This window comes from Camellia sinensis, chromosome 2 (genome assembly GCF_055761805.1).
Source record: "Camellia sinensis isolate YWXY chromosome 2, ASM5576180v1, whole genome shotgun sequence".
Lineage (NCBI taxonomy): Eukaryota > Viridiplantae > Streptophyta > Magnoliopsida > Ericales > Theaceae > Camellia > Camellia sinensis.
In genome coordinates this window covers 104,090,254-104,107,433 of record NC_138962.1, presented here as the reverse complement: position 1 = coordinate 104,107,433, position 17,180 = coordinate 104,090,254, and the positions used below count along the sequence as shown (strand labels likewise).

The 17,180-nt window shown below is 38.2% G+C and overlaps 2 protein-coding genes across 3 annotated transcripts in view; one reads left to right on the top strand and one right to left on the bottom strand.

Moving 5' to 3' along the window:
- The window catches only part of LOC145820248 (cysteine synthase-like), a 120,145-nt gene that overhangs the window by 83,070 nt on the left and 19,895 nt on the right, over window positions 1–17,180 (top strand). The window lies entirely within an intron of this gene.
- LOC145820249 (nuclear pore complex protein NUP107-like) lies at window positions 331–9,171 on the bottom strand. 2 transcript variants are annotated; one of them, XM_082915348.1, is made up of 4 exons: window positions 8,736–9,171; window positions 8,085–8,615; window positions 1,254–1,395; window positions 331–533 (listed from the first exon to the last, which is right to left on the bottom strand). In XM_082915348.1, the coding sequence occupies exons 2-4, from the start codon at window positions 8,199–8,201 to the stop codon at window positions 373–375; spliced, it is 420 nt and encodes a 139-aa protein (XP_082771474.1). In that variant the 5' UTR covers window positions 8,202–8,615; window positions 8,736–9,171; the 3' UTR covers window positions 331–372. The 2 variants fall into 2 exon arrangements, with proteins under 2 accessions (XP_082771474.1, XP_082771475.1); XM_082915349.1 differs by having other exon boundaries at window positions 351–533; window positions 1,254–1,370.

Sequence of the window (17,180 nt, the reverse complement as noted above, 5' to 3'; positions counted from 1 at the left end):
TAGCCACCCCAAGCAAGTAAAGACTCGTTATCCAGATAATTAGATTACTTGTAATTGTTGCTGACTAAATAAATGGAGAAACCAGTTTCAGGCGATGCAACTAGTTCAATCAGCTCATCATGGCTTTCAGATGGATTGCCTGACTCCACGAGCGAAACAGAAACCTATGAATTTAGCAAGAAACAAAAACTAAAAACTACTATTCTTTACTATAGATCCTTCGTTTCTCTTACGAATTTCCTTGAGATTGCAAAGGAAAAAATATATTATTTTTAAAAGGAAGAAATTGGCAAAATGGTAGAATGTTACATGGTAAACCAACTAATTTGAAGAAACACAAAAGGACTTCCGGCTTCCAGAAAACAACTTTACCTACATACATCTAAGAATAACTTCTGGAATGCAGCACCTTCGACAAAGGCCCCACACGATGTATTTAGCTGGGCCTTCTAGGGAACCATCTTTGCTTGAATACCAGGCATCTAATTGTGAGATCTCCATTGTCACACTAGCTTGAAATCGAACAAGCTCTCCTGCATTCATACATTATATAACCCAAAAGAAAGTCAATGTTGTTTTAAACAATACACAATCTATAACTAGCTGCTCACATCCAGGTTTTGCATTGTGTTTACATCTCCATTTACTAAATACCATGTAGGACAGGACATATGATGTCAAACAGCTCCTAGTAATTCCTGTCGGATGCCTTGTATTAGACTTGACCCAATCCAACATATAGAACCAAATTGTATTTCAGCAAATTTAGACAAGAACCTGAAGGTATTGGCCAATTTTTGACAGAAGAGCCAACAATCCAACTGCCAATATCCTTTTTTCAAGCAACGTGCAGAAAGGGCCAAGAAACTTTTGTAGACTTTCAAATTAGGATGTTCGAATATATCTCTCATCATCCTTTCTATTTTAGTTACTTGTAAATTCTACTCAACACATAAACATGGCATGATTTTTTTGGAAACAAAAAAGTATTTAATTAAAGCCACAAACTTGCAACTATGTATACATGTCCATATATACAAATAACAAGCTTTTATTTTTTCAAGGTGTATTTGGATGTCCCCTCCAATTTGATTAGTTCTATTGCACATCACGTGGAATCTGAAGTAAAAGTTGATCACCTAAAAAATTGAGCCATCAAGTAAAATAGGAGTCTTCAACCAATTCCACTTATCAGATTTAAGTTCCAAAATAATGAATTTTGAAAGGATAATGCAGTTACAACCATTCCTTACCTTTAAAGCCAGCAGCAATCACTGTAGCAAGGATACCACCATCATTAAGTTCATGTGGACCAAGTCCATCACCGTCTGTTGCCAAGCAGCGAAGAACAACCTCAATGCAGTAATTGTCTGTTGATGAGATAGAGACGCTCATCTTCCCGTCAAGGAAAAATGTCAGACAAAAGATGTGTGTATATATATATATATATATAGAGAGAGAGAGAGAGAGACCTAACTTAAAAAGCTTATGTGATGAAAAATAGTTTGGCAGAAGCAAATTTTACATATTACATAATTATATTCTACATCACCTCATCAAACTATGTAAATTATACAGGACTTAAGTATCAAGTGATTCATAAACAACTCAACTGATATGTAATGGCATTGTTTCAGAAACTAACAGGTTTAATTTGAGTTGTTGTCAAAGTTTTTAAAGGCGAATGCGTAACTCGAGGGTTTTTTTTTTTTTTTAAATTGGCATCGGGTGTCCGGATCAAAGCCCGACTAATTCCCAAGGGTGCACAGGCCCTCGGCAAGGAGTTTTCCGCAAGTGGACCGTGGTTAATTCAAGGGTTTTCTCCCAGTTCGATGGCTCCAAGGAATTATTAACACCTAAGAGGTTTCGATCCCTGAACTTTGGAGAGAGCACACCCCCAATACTCAAGGCCTTGCCACCAGGCCAACCCCTTGGGGTTTAACTCGAGGGGAGGCGTAAGCCTTAAGGTATTGATGCATAAGCATTCAAAATTTAAATTTTAATATTTAGTTATTGGGTAAATTACAAACACACCCCCTGAGATTTACTTAAATTACAAATTACCCCCTGTGGTTCTAGAAATTACATTATGCCCCCTAAGATTTCTAATTTCATAACAAATAGGTTCTTTTATTAATAAATCATCAAGGTAATTAGCAGTTTTTAATAATGTTAAAATTTTATTTCAATTAATAATTCAGATAATTTTATTATTGTATAGATGAACAGTTAGAAATTTCACTTTTTCAATTAATTCTGTTAAATAAAAGGTTTTGACAGGAAGGAATTTGTAATTTTCCAAACCACAAGGGGCAATTCATAGTTTAAGCAAACCTCAGGGGGTGTATTTGTGATTTACCCTTAGTTATTAAATAATATTTTAAATTACTAAATAAATAAATAAAATTATTAAAATATAAAAGTGTAAATACTTTTCTCCTTAGGGCATTAAACATTTCACTGTAGAGAAGGAAACTTGCCTTCATTAAAAGTGAAATTAACATTCTTAGCTTTAGTGATTGAACTTCTCACTTGAACATTAACTATGTTTTTTCTTGATTAATCATTTCCTCTTATAGAATATAGTTGCAAAAATGGTTCTTTTTATTTTTATTTTTTATTTTATTTATTTCTTTTTTTATGTTTGTTTCATCTACTAGACTAAGTTCAACAAGAGCCTAGGGGAACTTCATATGCCCTCGTATGTTTATGATGTACAAGGCTCACCTAAGGTGCATGCCATAGACTGTGATGCTCAACCCTTTGGGAAACATAGTCTAAAAATCAAAGCCTTGATACATTTTACCTTAGCCTCAAGGCGAGGTAAACATTAGGGCGAGCCTCAGTAAATCCTTTTAATACTTTGGTTATGGTATGAAACCCAAGAAGTAAGGATAACGACAACACAACAAGTTCCAAATAATTAGGATACAACCACAGCTAAGTCATGGCTCTAATTATATATTTAATATGAAATTAAAAACAAATTATTCATTTTTTTACATAGCAAAATTTGTATTCACTAGATGAAAATAATAACAAATAGTTCATGTTCTACATATAAATGTTGAAAAGAATTAGGAAGAGAACTTAATGTTTTACTTTTAGAAGTCAAAATTCACAAACAATTTTGAAGTTGTAAACGTTCAGGGTTCTAAATATTAAAAAACCCAAATGATCGATAAATATATAAATCCATACTGCTAATTATTCTTTGAACTTTTCAAAAAACCACAGGTTCACACTTTATACATCATATTCTATGAAGCACGGAGACTTCATCTGACCTAACATATCAGTGTCCAACATGTTTGGGACACAAACATGTTCGGAGACATGGCAAATACGTGTTGGACACACTCTCCTGTGTCCCATTTTTTTCATTTTTTTTGGTTGTTGGACTCACCTCTGACATTCTCTGGATGTGTGTCCCTTTCTGGAACAATCCTTGGACACGATGATGGCCCCAAAAAAAAAAAAACTGATTTTGTTTGTGCAGCCTGCAGGAATCCTAGGTCTATGATTCAAAGAAAAAGTAGAACTAATCATGCCAGTATAACCACAATTAATGTTAAAAAAAGAAAAGGCAAAAGAAAAAAAAACGTACTTACCTGGGTTCAGCTTCGTCTTCTTCAACAAATCTTTAATTTTTTATTAGGGTGTGTAATCTTTACATCTCACCAAATGTCTGTAATACTCTTTTTTGTTGGTATGTTGTACACCTATTATGGGATTTGTTGGGTGTTTTATTCTACACTTCCATCGATCCAATTCATTATGCAAGGCTTTGTATTTGGATCTTAGTTGCACGAAGCGGGGGTGGGGCAGAGAGAGCATATAGAAGTTTCTAAGGTTGGGATTGCCTATAGAAGCGTGTATATATTTCATATATTAAATGTATAAATATATTCCAACAATTAATTTTCTACGCAGACATAAAATATGTATTAAAATATGAATAAGAATTTGTGATTGATGTCAATTATAAATTGTTTTTGTCAATTTACTTGGGAGCACAGAAACACGTTTCTCAATAAGAAGCGTCACCTAAGTAGAAGTTTTCTGCTACTAAGATTTGGATATCAAGCCCATCATTTCAAAGGATGATACGTGGAAAAAAAAATATTGCAAAAAAAAAAAAATTATTATTAAATAAAAACATATCCAATAAAAAAGAAAAAAAAAACCTAAAACTCAATATTAATTTAGTACTTTCGAAATTCATGAATATTGTAATATATATGGCATATAAAATATATAAAAATGTCTTTTTCACGCGTCCATCAACATGTCGTGTCTCGCTTTTTTGAAAATCGTTGTGTTGGCAAATCCAAATCATGTTGTATATTTGTCACGTGTCAAGTGTCTGTATAAGAGATGGACCTAATCAAGGATAAAGTAGTAGTGACCTTCGGAAAATAGTGCACCTTACCACATCACCAGACCCATCCCACTTAAAATAATGCAATCAAATTTGGCATATAGATCCTTAAGGCACAATGAAGCACAACAGTGTAAAGCTGTCCTCAAATTAACAAAAAACTAATTGTTAAAATCCACCTACTCTCCACCTACTTCACCCACTTAAACCTACTCCACTAAACCTAACCCACTACACCACTACCACCTCACCTACTCCACTAAACCTTCACCCACTTAAACCTACTCCACTAAACCTAACCCACTACACCACTACCACCTCACCTACTCCACTAAACCTAACCCACTACACCACTACCACCTCCACTTCACCTACTCCTCACCTACTACACACTCACCCTCTCCTATATATAGGAATCATTGTAACCATAACATAATATATCAATCAATAATAATACATACAATTTATTCTCTCTCTTTCTCTATACATTATTTCTTACATGGTATCAGAGCTGGTTTAAAACCTAGTATTTTCGCTTCCCCGGCGGGCGGCAACCTCACCTTAGCCGCCCGCCGGACCTCAACCTATTCCGCTGATAAAATCAACAAAGATTTGTGCAACTGTAGTCATGTGTGAGGCTGATGGAGAAGAATTCTTCACCTCATATGACGAGACAGTCTGGAACTGGAAACACTGCAACATTCTACTCTGGAATTCTGCAGCAGCTAGATTATAGCTTGGTTGAGTGCCAAGCTTTGGTTCTTCCACCCACTCTTGAACTTGCCCAGCAAAGTGTGAAGGTTCATGCTTGTGTTGGAGGGACTAGTGTGCGCGAAGATCAGCGCATTCTCTCCAGTGGGGTTCATGTTGTTGTTGGTACTCCTGGTCGTGTGTTTGACATGTTGCGGAGACAATCACTTCGCCCTGTTTACATCAAAATGTTTGTCTTGGATGAAGCTGATGAAATGCTGTCACGAGGTTTTTAAAAATCAGATCTATGATATTTTTCAGTTGCTGCCACCCAAAATCCAGGTTGGGGTGTTCTCAGTTGCTGCCACCCAAAATCCAGGTTGGGGTGTTCTCTGCCACAATGCCACCAGAGGCTCTTGAAATCACCAGGAAATTCATGAATAAGCCTGGAAAGAGAAAAAGCTCATACTAGGATTTGCGAAGTGATTCGCTGCAGGAATTTTGGCTTTGGATGAAACCCTTACCATACTCCACTCATTCTCTCCAACTGTTCTAACTTTTTATTTTTTTTTATTATTATTATATCAAATAATCAATGCACTCATGTTCCCCACTAACAGTGTCCACTTTTGACCCAAACCATTTTCAATCCATCATTTCTCCTTCACCTTTTGCACCCCACTCACCGACTCTCTCTCCACTTTATCACATGAGTTTGTCCCTCTCTCTCCTCCATTTGATTTCAAAAATCACTTATTTTTATTTATTTTTTCCAAGTCACTTTTCCTCTTTTTTAAATACCCCACTTTATTTTGAAACAATCGCACTGATGTTTTTCATATAATCCATCTATAAATATTTTTTATCTATTTTCTTTCTCCCTTGTTTTCTTTCATTTTATTTTTATTTTTTCAACAAAACACTCCCAAAACAAAAACAAAAACAAAAACAAAAAAAAAACAAAAAAAAAAAAACAACATTTTACAAACTTGTCATTTCTTCATGCCGGGGAACAACCCCGATCAGCATTTTACACCATAAAAAAAAAATAAAAAAAAATAAAAAAAATAAAAAAAAAAAACACAAAACAAAACAAAACACAACCAACACAAATCGGAACAGTGGGATTTTTCTTCTCGCCTATTCCGCCGGTCTTTTCTTCTTGCCTCCGTCCTGGGCGGTCCTTGACGGTGTTGCCTCCGTGCTTCCTCGACCACCAAGCAAGTTGCCTCCTCCCTGCTCCTCCACTGCAGCATATGGTGGACCTCCAAATCGGAACATCACGGTGGCCTTCCGCTTCAGCTCCTTGTTCTCTGCCTTTAGCACACTTATCTCTGCTCGCGCATCCTTATACATGCGTTGGAGCAGAGCCAGTTGGGCGTTTAGCTGCTGCACCTCATTTGTTCTACTTTGCAGCCGGTTCGACAAGTTTGTGACCGCCGTCATGGTTTCTACACATGACTTCAAAGTATACTGATTGGCCTCCACATCCGACTGTACTGCCATTCTTTGCTCCACAGACCGCATCGGAAAGTTCAACGGAGCAAACTCCGGGGCGCTTGGTTGAGGTTCCAGTGCCACCGCACCAGTTATCTCTCTTGTTGACTCATTGAGGTCGGGAAAGAGAGTGAGTAGACCACGGGATGAAGATGCCGTATTCTGGGTAGCTGAACGGGAAGAAGAGGCCAATGTTCAGATGTTTCAGAGAAGGGTTGGATACAAAGTCTTTACCGAGTGTTTCAGAATGACAATGTTCAGAGAGTTTCAGACTGGTTTCCACAGCCTCCGCAATGGTTTATATCGACACTGACGAAGCGGCCGACACGCGCATTGTCGATCACGTGCATCGCCGCGTGTCTGGCGCGCCTTTTGATGGCTCGTCTTTTGATGAATTGGGTATGCCTTTTGATGGCACGCCTTTTGACAAAAATGGGCACACCTTTTGAGGGTGCAACTTTTTAGGGGTCCGACACGACTCTGTAAACTGTCCCGACATTGATTCCGGTTAGCTCCTTTATGGGTCCGACAAGACTCTGTAAACTGTCCCGACATAGATTCCGGTTAGTTTCTACAAGGGTCCGACAAGACTCTGTAAACTGTCCCGACATAGATTCCGGTTAGTTTCTACAAGGGTCCGACAAGACTCTGTAAACTGTCCCGACATAGATTCCGGTTAGTTTCTACAAGGGTCCGACAAGACTCTGTAAACTGTCCCGACATTGATTCCGGTTAGTTTCTACAAAGGTCCGACAAGACTTTGTAAACTGTCCCGACATTGATTCCGGTTAGTTTCTACAAGGGTCCAGCAAGACTCCGTAAACTGTCACAACAACTGTCACAACATTGTCTGCTACAACGGTCCGACATGACCCCATAAACTGTCTTCTACAACGGTCCGACATGACCCCATAAACTGTCTTCTACATCGGTCTGACACTCCCATACAGTGTCCTCTACAACGTTATGACACCACCATCCAGTGTCTTCACCAATGGTCTGACACGACCATACAGTGTCTCTTATCCTCTTTTATTTTTATGTATTTTCTTGTTTTGTTACTCTCTCCAAACTCAAGTTGGTTAGTTCCTATCCCCCATGAGTTTGCGGGGGGCTGTTAAAATCCACCTACTCTCCACCTACTTCACCCACTTAAACCTACTCCACTAAACCTAACCCACTACACCACTACCACCTCACCTACTCCACTAAACCTTCACCCACTTAAACCTACTCCACTAAACCTAACCCACTACACCACTACCACCTCACCTACTCCACTAAACCTAACCCACTACACCACTACCACCTCCACTTCACCTACTCCTCACCTACTACACACTCACCCTCTCCTATATATAGGAATCATTGTAACCATAACATAATATATCAATCAATAATAATACATACAATTTATTCTCTCTCTTTCTCTATACATTATTTCTTACACTAATATACCATTTCATTTGGCTCCATCCCTCTGAATCATATGACAGTATGAAAGGAAGCAACATACCATGAGCTGGCGGTTTAAGACAACTTCCTCGTTTACTGAAGAATAAAGGGCACTCATTAGTGTTGCACACAAGGTGGCATCTGGGCACATACATTCACCAGAAGGCCGACAGAGCATTGCAATGGCATGCAATTCTAGGAACAAAGGTTCTACTGATTCATAAACATGATCTTCAGCGGGAACCAACCATGGATTTTCGTTTCCTAGAAAATAAAATATATCAATTAATTCAAAACTGAAAGCTTACAAGTGGAAGAACATAAAATGATGCGACCAAGTCAACGATCCATAATAAAAACTACACAAATAAACATGGTGGCTAATCCAAAGATCTCTATGTGCAATGTTTGTAGCATATAGTTAAATCAACTCACTAAAGAGCAGTGAAAATGATGAATTTAGCGTTTCCTTAGCTGCTGCAATCGCTCTTTGCTTTTCCTTGACAGACAATTCAAGGGAAGAAACTTCCACATTCTCTAACTCAACTTTCAGCCAGTTGCGATAAGTTGCATCACAGGAGTAGTACTCGCTCTAATTTAATGAAACATTGTACAAACTTGCAGTCTTAGAAGTGATAATATATCAAGGCCAAAAGAAAAGCATAAACAACATTGAGTGCAATGAACAAATACAGATCTAAATAAACCATACCCAGTCCTGGAACTCTCTTAGGTTCTCAGAAACATCATGATCCTCAGTAGAAAGAAGAGTTTCAGTTGGCTGTTTCAAAGGTTCAGCAAGAAAGCTTAGCAATGTGTGGCCACCTATGGGCATTGCGGGCACCCTCCACATGGAAATAAGAGCAAACTCCCTGAACAGTATGTTGCTACAATAACAATGAAATATCAGTATTTAGCAAGCCAACAAGATGAGAACAAGAAAATAGGTAGCTAAGAAAAATAGTAAAGTAATTAGTCAAGCATGTATAAGAATAATGCAAGAGACCACAGTAGCAGACAATGGGAGAAACTAGATGGTAGAGCTTAATCAAAAGAACAAGAAAAACATGTTCAGAACCCAGAAGCACCAGCATTAAAGACAATATCACAAATGATATTGCTTCCAATTTTAAATCATGTAAAGAATAAAAAATCACTTAGTTCTCATCATTCACTGAAAAAGGGCATTTTTTACATGATTTGTGGACATGTATACAAGTATTGAATGTCAATACTGGAACCAAATGTATGATATGGAAAACCCCACAATTCAAGACACGGGGAAAAGTACTCATATTTGTATTTATCTAAGTTCCATTACCCTTGTACTAAATACACTCCTATAACTTAGGGGTGGTTTGGGATGATCTAAATAAGTGTACTTTTTGACTTTTTACGAAAAGATGTGCAGAAAAGTAGAGAGGTGATGTGATGGAAAAAAGATAAAAAAATAAAAAGTGTGTACTTATTAGTACACCCCAAACAAGGCTTTAGTAGACATCAAATGGATAAAGAAAATTTAAAACTAGGTGAGGCCAAAGGCAAATTTAAGTATAGCTGGTGTTGGTTTGACCTATTGAAAGTATTAGGAGAAAGTCAAATTTAAGTACAACTGTATGGGTGCGAAGGAAATTACCTAGTGTTGATTTCTCCAATATGGGGAACAGATTGAATTAGGAACAAACCTCACATTTGGCGTATGTACAAACACAACCTTTTGTAATTTTTCAACAAAGTGACAATCCTCACGCCCAAACCTTCATAGTCACACTTGATAACCCACATTTATCCATAAATTGGTAGAGCCATTCACATTGATTATGTTAGTGCAATCTATGAAGCATCGACACTTCAAAACAAGTGCGCCATAGCCATGTTGGACACACAGGCATGGCGGGGACACGTATAGGGCACGCCACATGAAGCCTCCCCTTATTTAATTAATTTATTTTCAGGGGATACATGGGAACACTTTGGGGACACATATAGGACGCACGGTGTGTCCCTTTATTTATTTTCAAAACAAGTGCTTTTTATGAATGTTGGACATTTATTCTTTTTTTTCTTAGATTTAAATACTTAATAGATCATCTATATAAAAAATAAAAAATAAAAAGACATAATTGATAAGTGTTAATTTAATTAAATTTTTTTTTTTCCTTCAGAGAATTAGTGTTAGATTTTGTTAATTTTGATTGTTTGTAGATGTAATATTAATCTACATAGCAAACGAAAATATATGAAAAAATATTTTATTGTTGTGTCACCACCATGTCTGTGTTCCATTTTTTGAGATCACCATATCCCGTGTCCATGTTCATGCTTCCTAGAGTGCAATTAAGCATATAAACAAAAATAAAAGATAGGGATCATTTCCGAAGTATTTACAATTCATTTAAAGCTTCAATAATTACTTGAGTACATGGGCTTACGGACCTCTTGTTTCCAAGTAGAATCAGGGGGTATGCAGAAAAGCCTCTTTTTGAGCATGGTGTTTTATTTTTGAACTCAACATCCAGTTGCAGCCAATAAAGCACCAATAGGAGGGGAAAAAAAAGAATTTCACTCTAATGGACGCATCGTTTGAAGACTCGAGAACTCCTAGGCTGCTTCAAGTGACAAGAAAGGAAAGGAAGGGAAAACCATTTTCTTTTACTGTCATGTACACGTGTTCAATTGTTACAAGAAAATGTAGGTTCCACTATAACTATTTTATTTAAGGAACTAGTTTTCCTCGAATCCTTTCCTATAAAAAGTACAGGATTCAACATTGCGGAAAAGTTATCACTAGAACTAGGTGAAAATGTAGAGAGGCAGAGAGTGTTTTAGAGAGAGAGGGTCCTGATCTAGGGTTTTGGTAGAAAAATATATGAAAAAGTGATGTAAAAATGTGTTGTTACGAACTGATATACGCACAGTCCGTTTGAGCACAAGAAGTAACGCTCGAGCTTCAGACACAATAAGTTGTTCCGCTCGAGCGCTAGAAGTGTCGTTCAAGCGCCAAGGCACGCTGAAAAAGACGCTCACCGCTCGAGCGCAAGAAGTGACGCTCGAGCGTTGAAAACACGCATCCAGTAGTTTTGCAAGCAGCAGACCAACTGCTCGAGCGTAAGAAATGGCCGCTCGAGCGTAGAATACACTCTCCTAGTAGTTTTGCAGCCTGCAAAAGTACTGAAAGTTTGTAAAGTCCGCTCAAGCGCAAAAAGTGTCGCTCGAGTGGATGAGCAAAAATCTGGGGCAACAAGAGTTTGAAAATCAAGCAACCAACCTATCCCAAACACAACCACAACAATCCAAAAGACAAACTTAAAGGAAAACAAGGGAAAAAAAAAAGATGAACAACAACACTACACCACGAAACCCGAGTCTGGAATACAATAAAGGTTAGGTCAAAATCGGAATCGCTATTGTCACAACCCAAACCCGCCCTTATAGGTTTAGCGTCATAATTGCACAGTAATCCTTGGATTACAAAAAGCCTCTTAACAGAATAACATATAATTAGGGGTTGCGGAAGCAAATATATAAAGTATACATAGTCTATTGAGCTGTGAAGACATACATGAGACAGATGATTTTAAACTTTTATAAACTTACGAGCGACGTCAAAAGATGCAGTATTTATACGTCACTCCATGTACATACTAATAGAAATCTTGTCCGAAAATCAAAGGAAACAAAGCTTAATACATTCACAAAAACAGCCACTAAACTTGACTTAATCTGGAACCTCTTCGGGAGGCACAAAGGCTGGCTGACAAAAACTGGGACGCCAGGTCCTCAACTTTGAGCCTGGTCACGTGCCTGATCACCTACATACATAATATAAATAGTGAGCGGGAGCCCAGTGAATAATAACAGAGTGAAGGGTTAAATGAATGATATCCCATAACTAAGTTCGTACATAAAATAGATTCATAATCGTACTATTGTTTGAGTCATTGACAGAAATCAGAATTTATGCTTGATCATACATGGTTTATCCGTTAGCGCTAACAGATCATATACAAAGCATCATAGATCATACTTGTCAGTTTCATAGAGGAACCTCCGTCCGGTGCGAATAGCTTGTCAGTTCCTTAAAAGAACCTCCGGACTGGAAACAGATAACTTGTCAGTTCCATATAAGAACCTCCAGTCAGGTATAGATAACTTTTCAGTTCCATAAAGGAACCTCCGGACCGGGAATAGATAACATACTTGTGTCACAAATACTTATAAAAAATTAGACAATCATTCATAGTACATAACATAACATTTCATAAAACAAATCTTACTTCATACACAAAAAATAAGTTAACTTGAACATAGATTTACTAAGTTATTACTCACAGATAACAGATGGCTCCATGTAAACGGACAGAGTAGGCAATTCAGAGATTTTGTAACGCGTGACCTACATAGATACAGAACGAATACGTACTGAATTACACACCCGAAAACATCAACTTTTCTTGTCTTGGTGTGTTCCTACTCCTCTATCCTCATTATGGTGTCTTAAACTTAGCCTAGGAATGCCTAGAATGGAATGATGATGCAAAAATGCACTTAAAAACACTTAACAAAACTTGCTGACAATAGGGTCCTCGCTTGAGCGCAACTTCCTACGCTCGAGCGGACATGCAAAATGTGAACGGAAGATCTGTCGCTCGAGTGGTCTGTAAACTTTTACAAAAGTGCTGGTTGCTTGATTTTTCCGCTCAATACTCGCTCGACGCTCGCTCGAACGTGAGAGACATGCCCTTGCTCAAGCGTAACTTTTGTCGCTCGAGCGACCTGTAAAACATAAGAACTTTTGAGAGCATGCATTTTACGCCCAAGCAGACTTCAGGCCGCTCAAGCGGAAGTGCACGCACTCAGAGTGGTCGCTCGAGCGTAGATTCCTTCGCTTAAGCGTAGGAGCAGAATTCCTGTAACGCCCTCAAAATAATACATATAAACCCAACACTTATGGCATCCATAAACATAAGAGAATAAAACATATTTCTATTTATCAGAGTATTTAGTACAAAAGTATTACATGTTGACAACAAAAGCAAATGCCCTACGGGCTTATAACTTTCCAAGTCAACACTTGGGTTCAACAAAAGAGAGTTCTAACTCCCAAGCTAATCACAAAAGTAAGCCTTCAGCTTCTATAACCTCCCAAGCTACATCCTTGGAGGCGGCATATCACCTGCACCTGAAAATGATGTCCCATATAGGGTGAGCCAAAGCCCAGTAGAGATACGCGAAACCAAATATGAGTAATAACTAAAACATTAGCATTTGATAAATGTATAACTCATATATACAGACGTACATCTCTTCCATAACCAATCCATATTCACAAACATATTTCAATTCTTTTTTCTGTTTCATTATCCAAACCAATTCATAGATATGGTTCTCTGTTCTTTCAGATAGTTCAAAATGAGACTACAACTCATATTAACAATACTTCGATCATAATCAATTAAAATGAGACTACAACTCATATCATTAATACTTCAACACTTCAATTCATCTACGTTATGCAAACGTAATCAAGATTTCAGGACTTTCACCCTGGACACTCTGGCCAACTTAGTTATCAATGGAGTTCATCCCCTATCTCCTCCCAAACAGGTTTAGGAGTACATCCCCTATCTCCTCCCAAACCATGGAGTACATCCCCTATCTTTTTCCAAACAAGATACATATACAATGTATTTAAATAAGTCGTCATATACAATGACCAATTTACTAACATATTCAATGTTATAATTCAACCGTCATATTCAATGACATACTCAATTGATTAGTTTTAATTCACCTAATCATCATGTAGTGTCTACAACAATCAAGACTATCCCTCACCGATAGCCCAAAACAATTATTTCTAAACAAATAATAAATTCATCAAATAGATAAATTATCAACATTTTCATAGGTGAGTGATTAATAAATCCAACAACACCATTCAATCTCATAATTTCCCAATTTCATGATTTACAACTCAATTTCATATTTCTCCAAAATTAATTATTCAAACATAATTAGGGCATTTTCCCCATTTTCTCAAATATTGCTCCCAAGGCCAAATTTCATCAATCATATACCAATAACCCCATTTTCTAAGGTCCCATACACACATGGAATCCCACATTAACAAACCCCTCTTTTATAATTTCAAGTTCAAAACCCTAGTTTTACCCAACAACCCCAAAACAACACCATCTATACAAAATACATAACATCTATGTCAAAACTCATAGAAATGAGTAGGTTATCCCTACCTCAAGTGAAGAGACCCAAAGGAGATGATGGAGAAACTCGAAAGTGCTCCAAACTTACAACTTTTCGGATCAAAATGGAGCCTACGCGAAGCTCAAGCTTTTTAACAAAAGGAAGAGGGTGGGGGCATCACTAGATCTAGCTCAAAATGTAGAGAGAGAGTATTCTAGAGAAAGAAGCTTTCAAATTAGGGTTTTGGAGTGCTTTAGAGAGAGAGGGGGCCGAAAAAGTGATTCAAAAAGCTTCATCTCGGACTGATATACACTACAGCTCGTTCGAGCGTGGGACGTCCCGTTCGAGCGCCAGACACAGACTCCCGCTCGAGTGTGGAATGCACACTTCTAGAAGTTTTGCAGATGAAAGTCCCCGCTCGAGCGTGAAAGTGGATGCTTGAACGTCCGATGACCTGCAGGAAAAATACTGAAGGCTGAAGAATCCCGCTCAAGCGTTAGACTTCTCGCTCGAGCGGAGGAGCAAATGCAAAAGGGGCCGCTCGAGCGTGGAGACCAAAATCTGGGCAGAAGCTATATATTTCTAAACACAACCAACCTGTTTCAAACGTGCCCAACACAACCCAAAACTCAAATACAAAGAGTTAAAGGACAGAAACACGATACAGACAACAACAATCATCCATGAAACCGAGTCCGGAATACAATAAATAACGGAGGGAAAACCGGGATCGCTATAATTCTGGAATTTCCAAAATTGTTTCCAAGCTTCAAATTCAACCCCAAAGCTGCAAATTATGGCTTCTTGGGCTAAAAACTTGAGGAATCACACGTGAACATGGAAAACATGAAGAATTCAAAACCATTTCGCAAAACCAAAGCCCAAAAGCATGCCAATTGTGCATAACTCAACTTAAAACTTGAGAATGTGATGTAAACATGACATGTATGAATTGTTTTGACTTCAAAACTTCCAAAACATGGTCTAATACTATAAAATGACTTGAAACTTGATGCATTCTTAAAGGTAAAGTGAATTAGCAATATGCATGAGGAAATTCTTGGAAAATAACTTCAAAATGTTAGGAATTATGCATGCATGCAAGGTATGAGTCAAATTTCTTCCTTTCTAGTTCAAATCTCAAGTTCACATACTTAATCTTTTGAATTCAAGTTCTTAATGCCCAATCAAAGAACTTAAAGGTTGAATTCTTACCTAGACTTTCCAAAGTGAGAGCTAAAGGCTTATTGTAGACATCCCCGAACGCCCCGGGAGGATGAGTCCCGTTCTGTTCATATTGGGTTCACTACAGTTCAGGACTCTCAAATTGTCACGGTTCTTAATCTGAACCAAAGAGTCCAAATCCGACAAATCGTTTTGAGAAAAAAATAGATTTTTGAAAGAAGTGCCAAACATGGACTGCTTTGCCAGATACAGAGTCGCCACCTAAATATTTTATTTTGGGGGATTTAGAAAACCCTGACTCGGTGCCAAAGGCCACGTGTCCGTCATCACCAAAGTTGCCTCGGCTCGGGAACTTGGGTACGATTGGAGAAGGTCAGCTATGAGCACCCCCTCTCGCCCGATCAAAGATCGGCCTCTACTAACCGTGATATCTTGTTTTGAAAACATTATATGCTCTTATTCCGGTTATTAGTCTAGATTTACTATGTTATGCGCACAACAAACAAGTATAGACCAAATCGTCTAAATTAGAACAAAACATTTCATGTTTATTTTCAAAATGGTTTGCTACTCGCAAGTAGGCTAAAATGCAGATTTTGCCACCCTCAAGTGGGCTTTAGAAAAGATGGTTTTGCCACTATCTAGTGAGCTTAAAACTCACAGTTTTAATGCATTATTCCAATTTAGGTAATTCAACCTCCATCCACAGGCATTCAAGCAGTTATATCACATAAGTAACTAGCCTCATGGTAATCATGCTGTCATGGCAACGCTCACACGCATGCAAGGATGTTAAAGCATAAGAACTTACCTAGTACTCCAAGCCAAAACAGAAACTAGTTAGTAATCATATGCATGGTCCTAGTTCATATTAAGATGGCTAATACAACACATGCAAAATGCAACTAAGATAGGCTCGGCTAATCTACAATGACATGTGAAATGCGACAGATAACATGTATTCAATTTGGAATTGAAATCAAATGCAGTTAGAATGATGCGCCGAGCCCGGTGCATGCGAAACGAATGAATGGATGAAAACATGCTATCATACTGTATGCTAGTTGAAACATGCCCTAGACTAACCATCGAAAGCTAGTAAATAAAAGGGAAGAAAGACGTGGGGTTGAAAGACATGCACACACTCACGCACACTTATTACACATTCGCTTTCGCCCGGAGGGACCAAAAGAATAATACAAATTAATTAACCTACAAGCTAATTAAATATTACAGTCCACCTAATTAATTAAGTAAATTAACTAAGCTAAGTATGCGGTAAAAGGCCTCAGGAAGAGGGTCCCATGCGTGCGTGCTTGGGTTTGCTCGGAAATCCAACGCCATGCACAAGTTTGCCTCTGTTTTCCCTGCTCTGCTCTTTTGAAAATTGCACAACTCCCAAGATATGCTCCATGGACACTGTGGAGCACCACCGACCAAGTGGGAACACCACCGGCCATGTCCGGATGGTCATCGGCCATTTGTTGAGCTCTCGGCCATCAATAATTGGTCGGTCGGCACTCCATGTAGTCGACCGGCCAAATATTCCTGCAGAACCTGTTTTGACAGCAGCAGAGGGCAAAACATGGCATGACAATGCATTTCAAGCAAATGTATGCGCCACCACATCCCTTATCATATTTAAGACTCAAAGGGGTATGGTGCTCGATTCTCGGACCACCAATCGCGCATTTCAATGCGTGATGGCCCAAGAAACCAAGTTGTGCATTTTAATGTCAAATATAATGCACACAAACACACAATG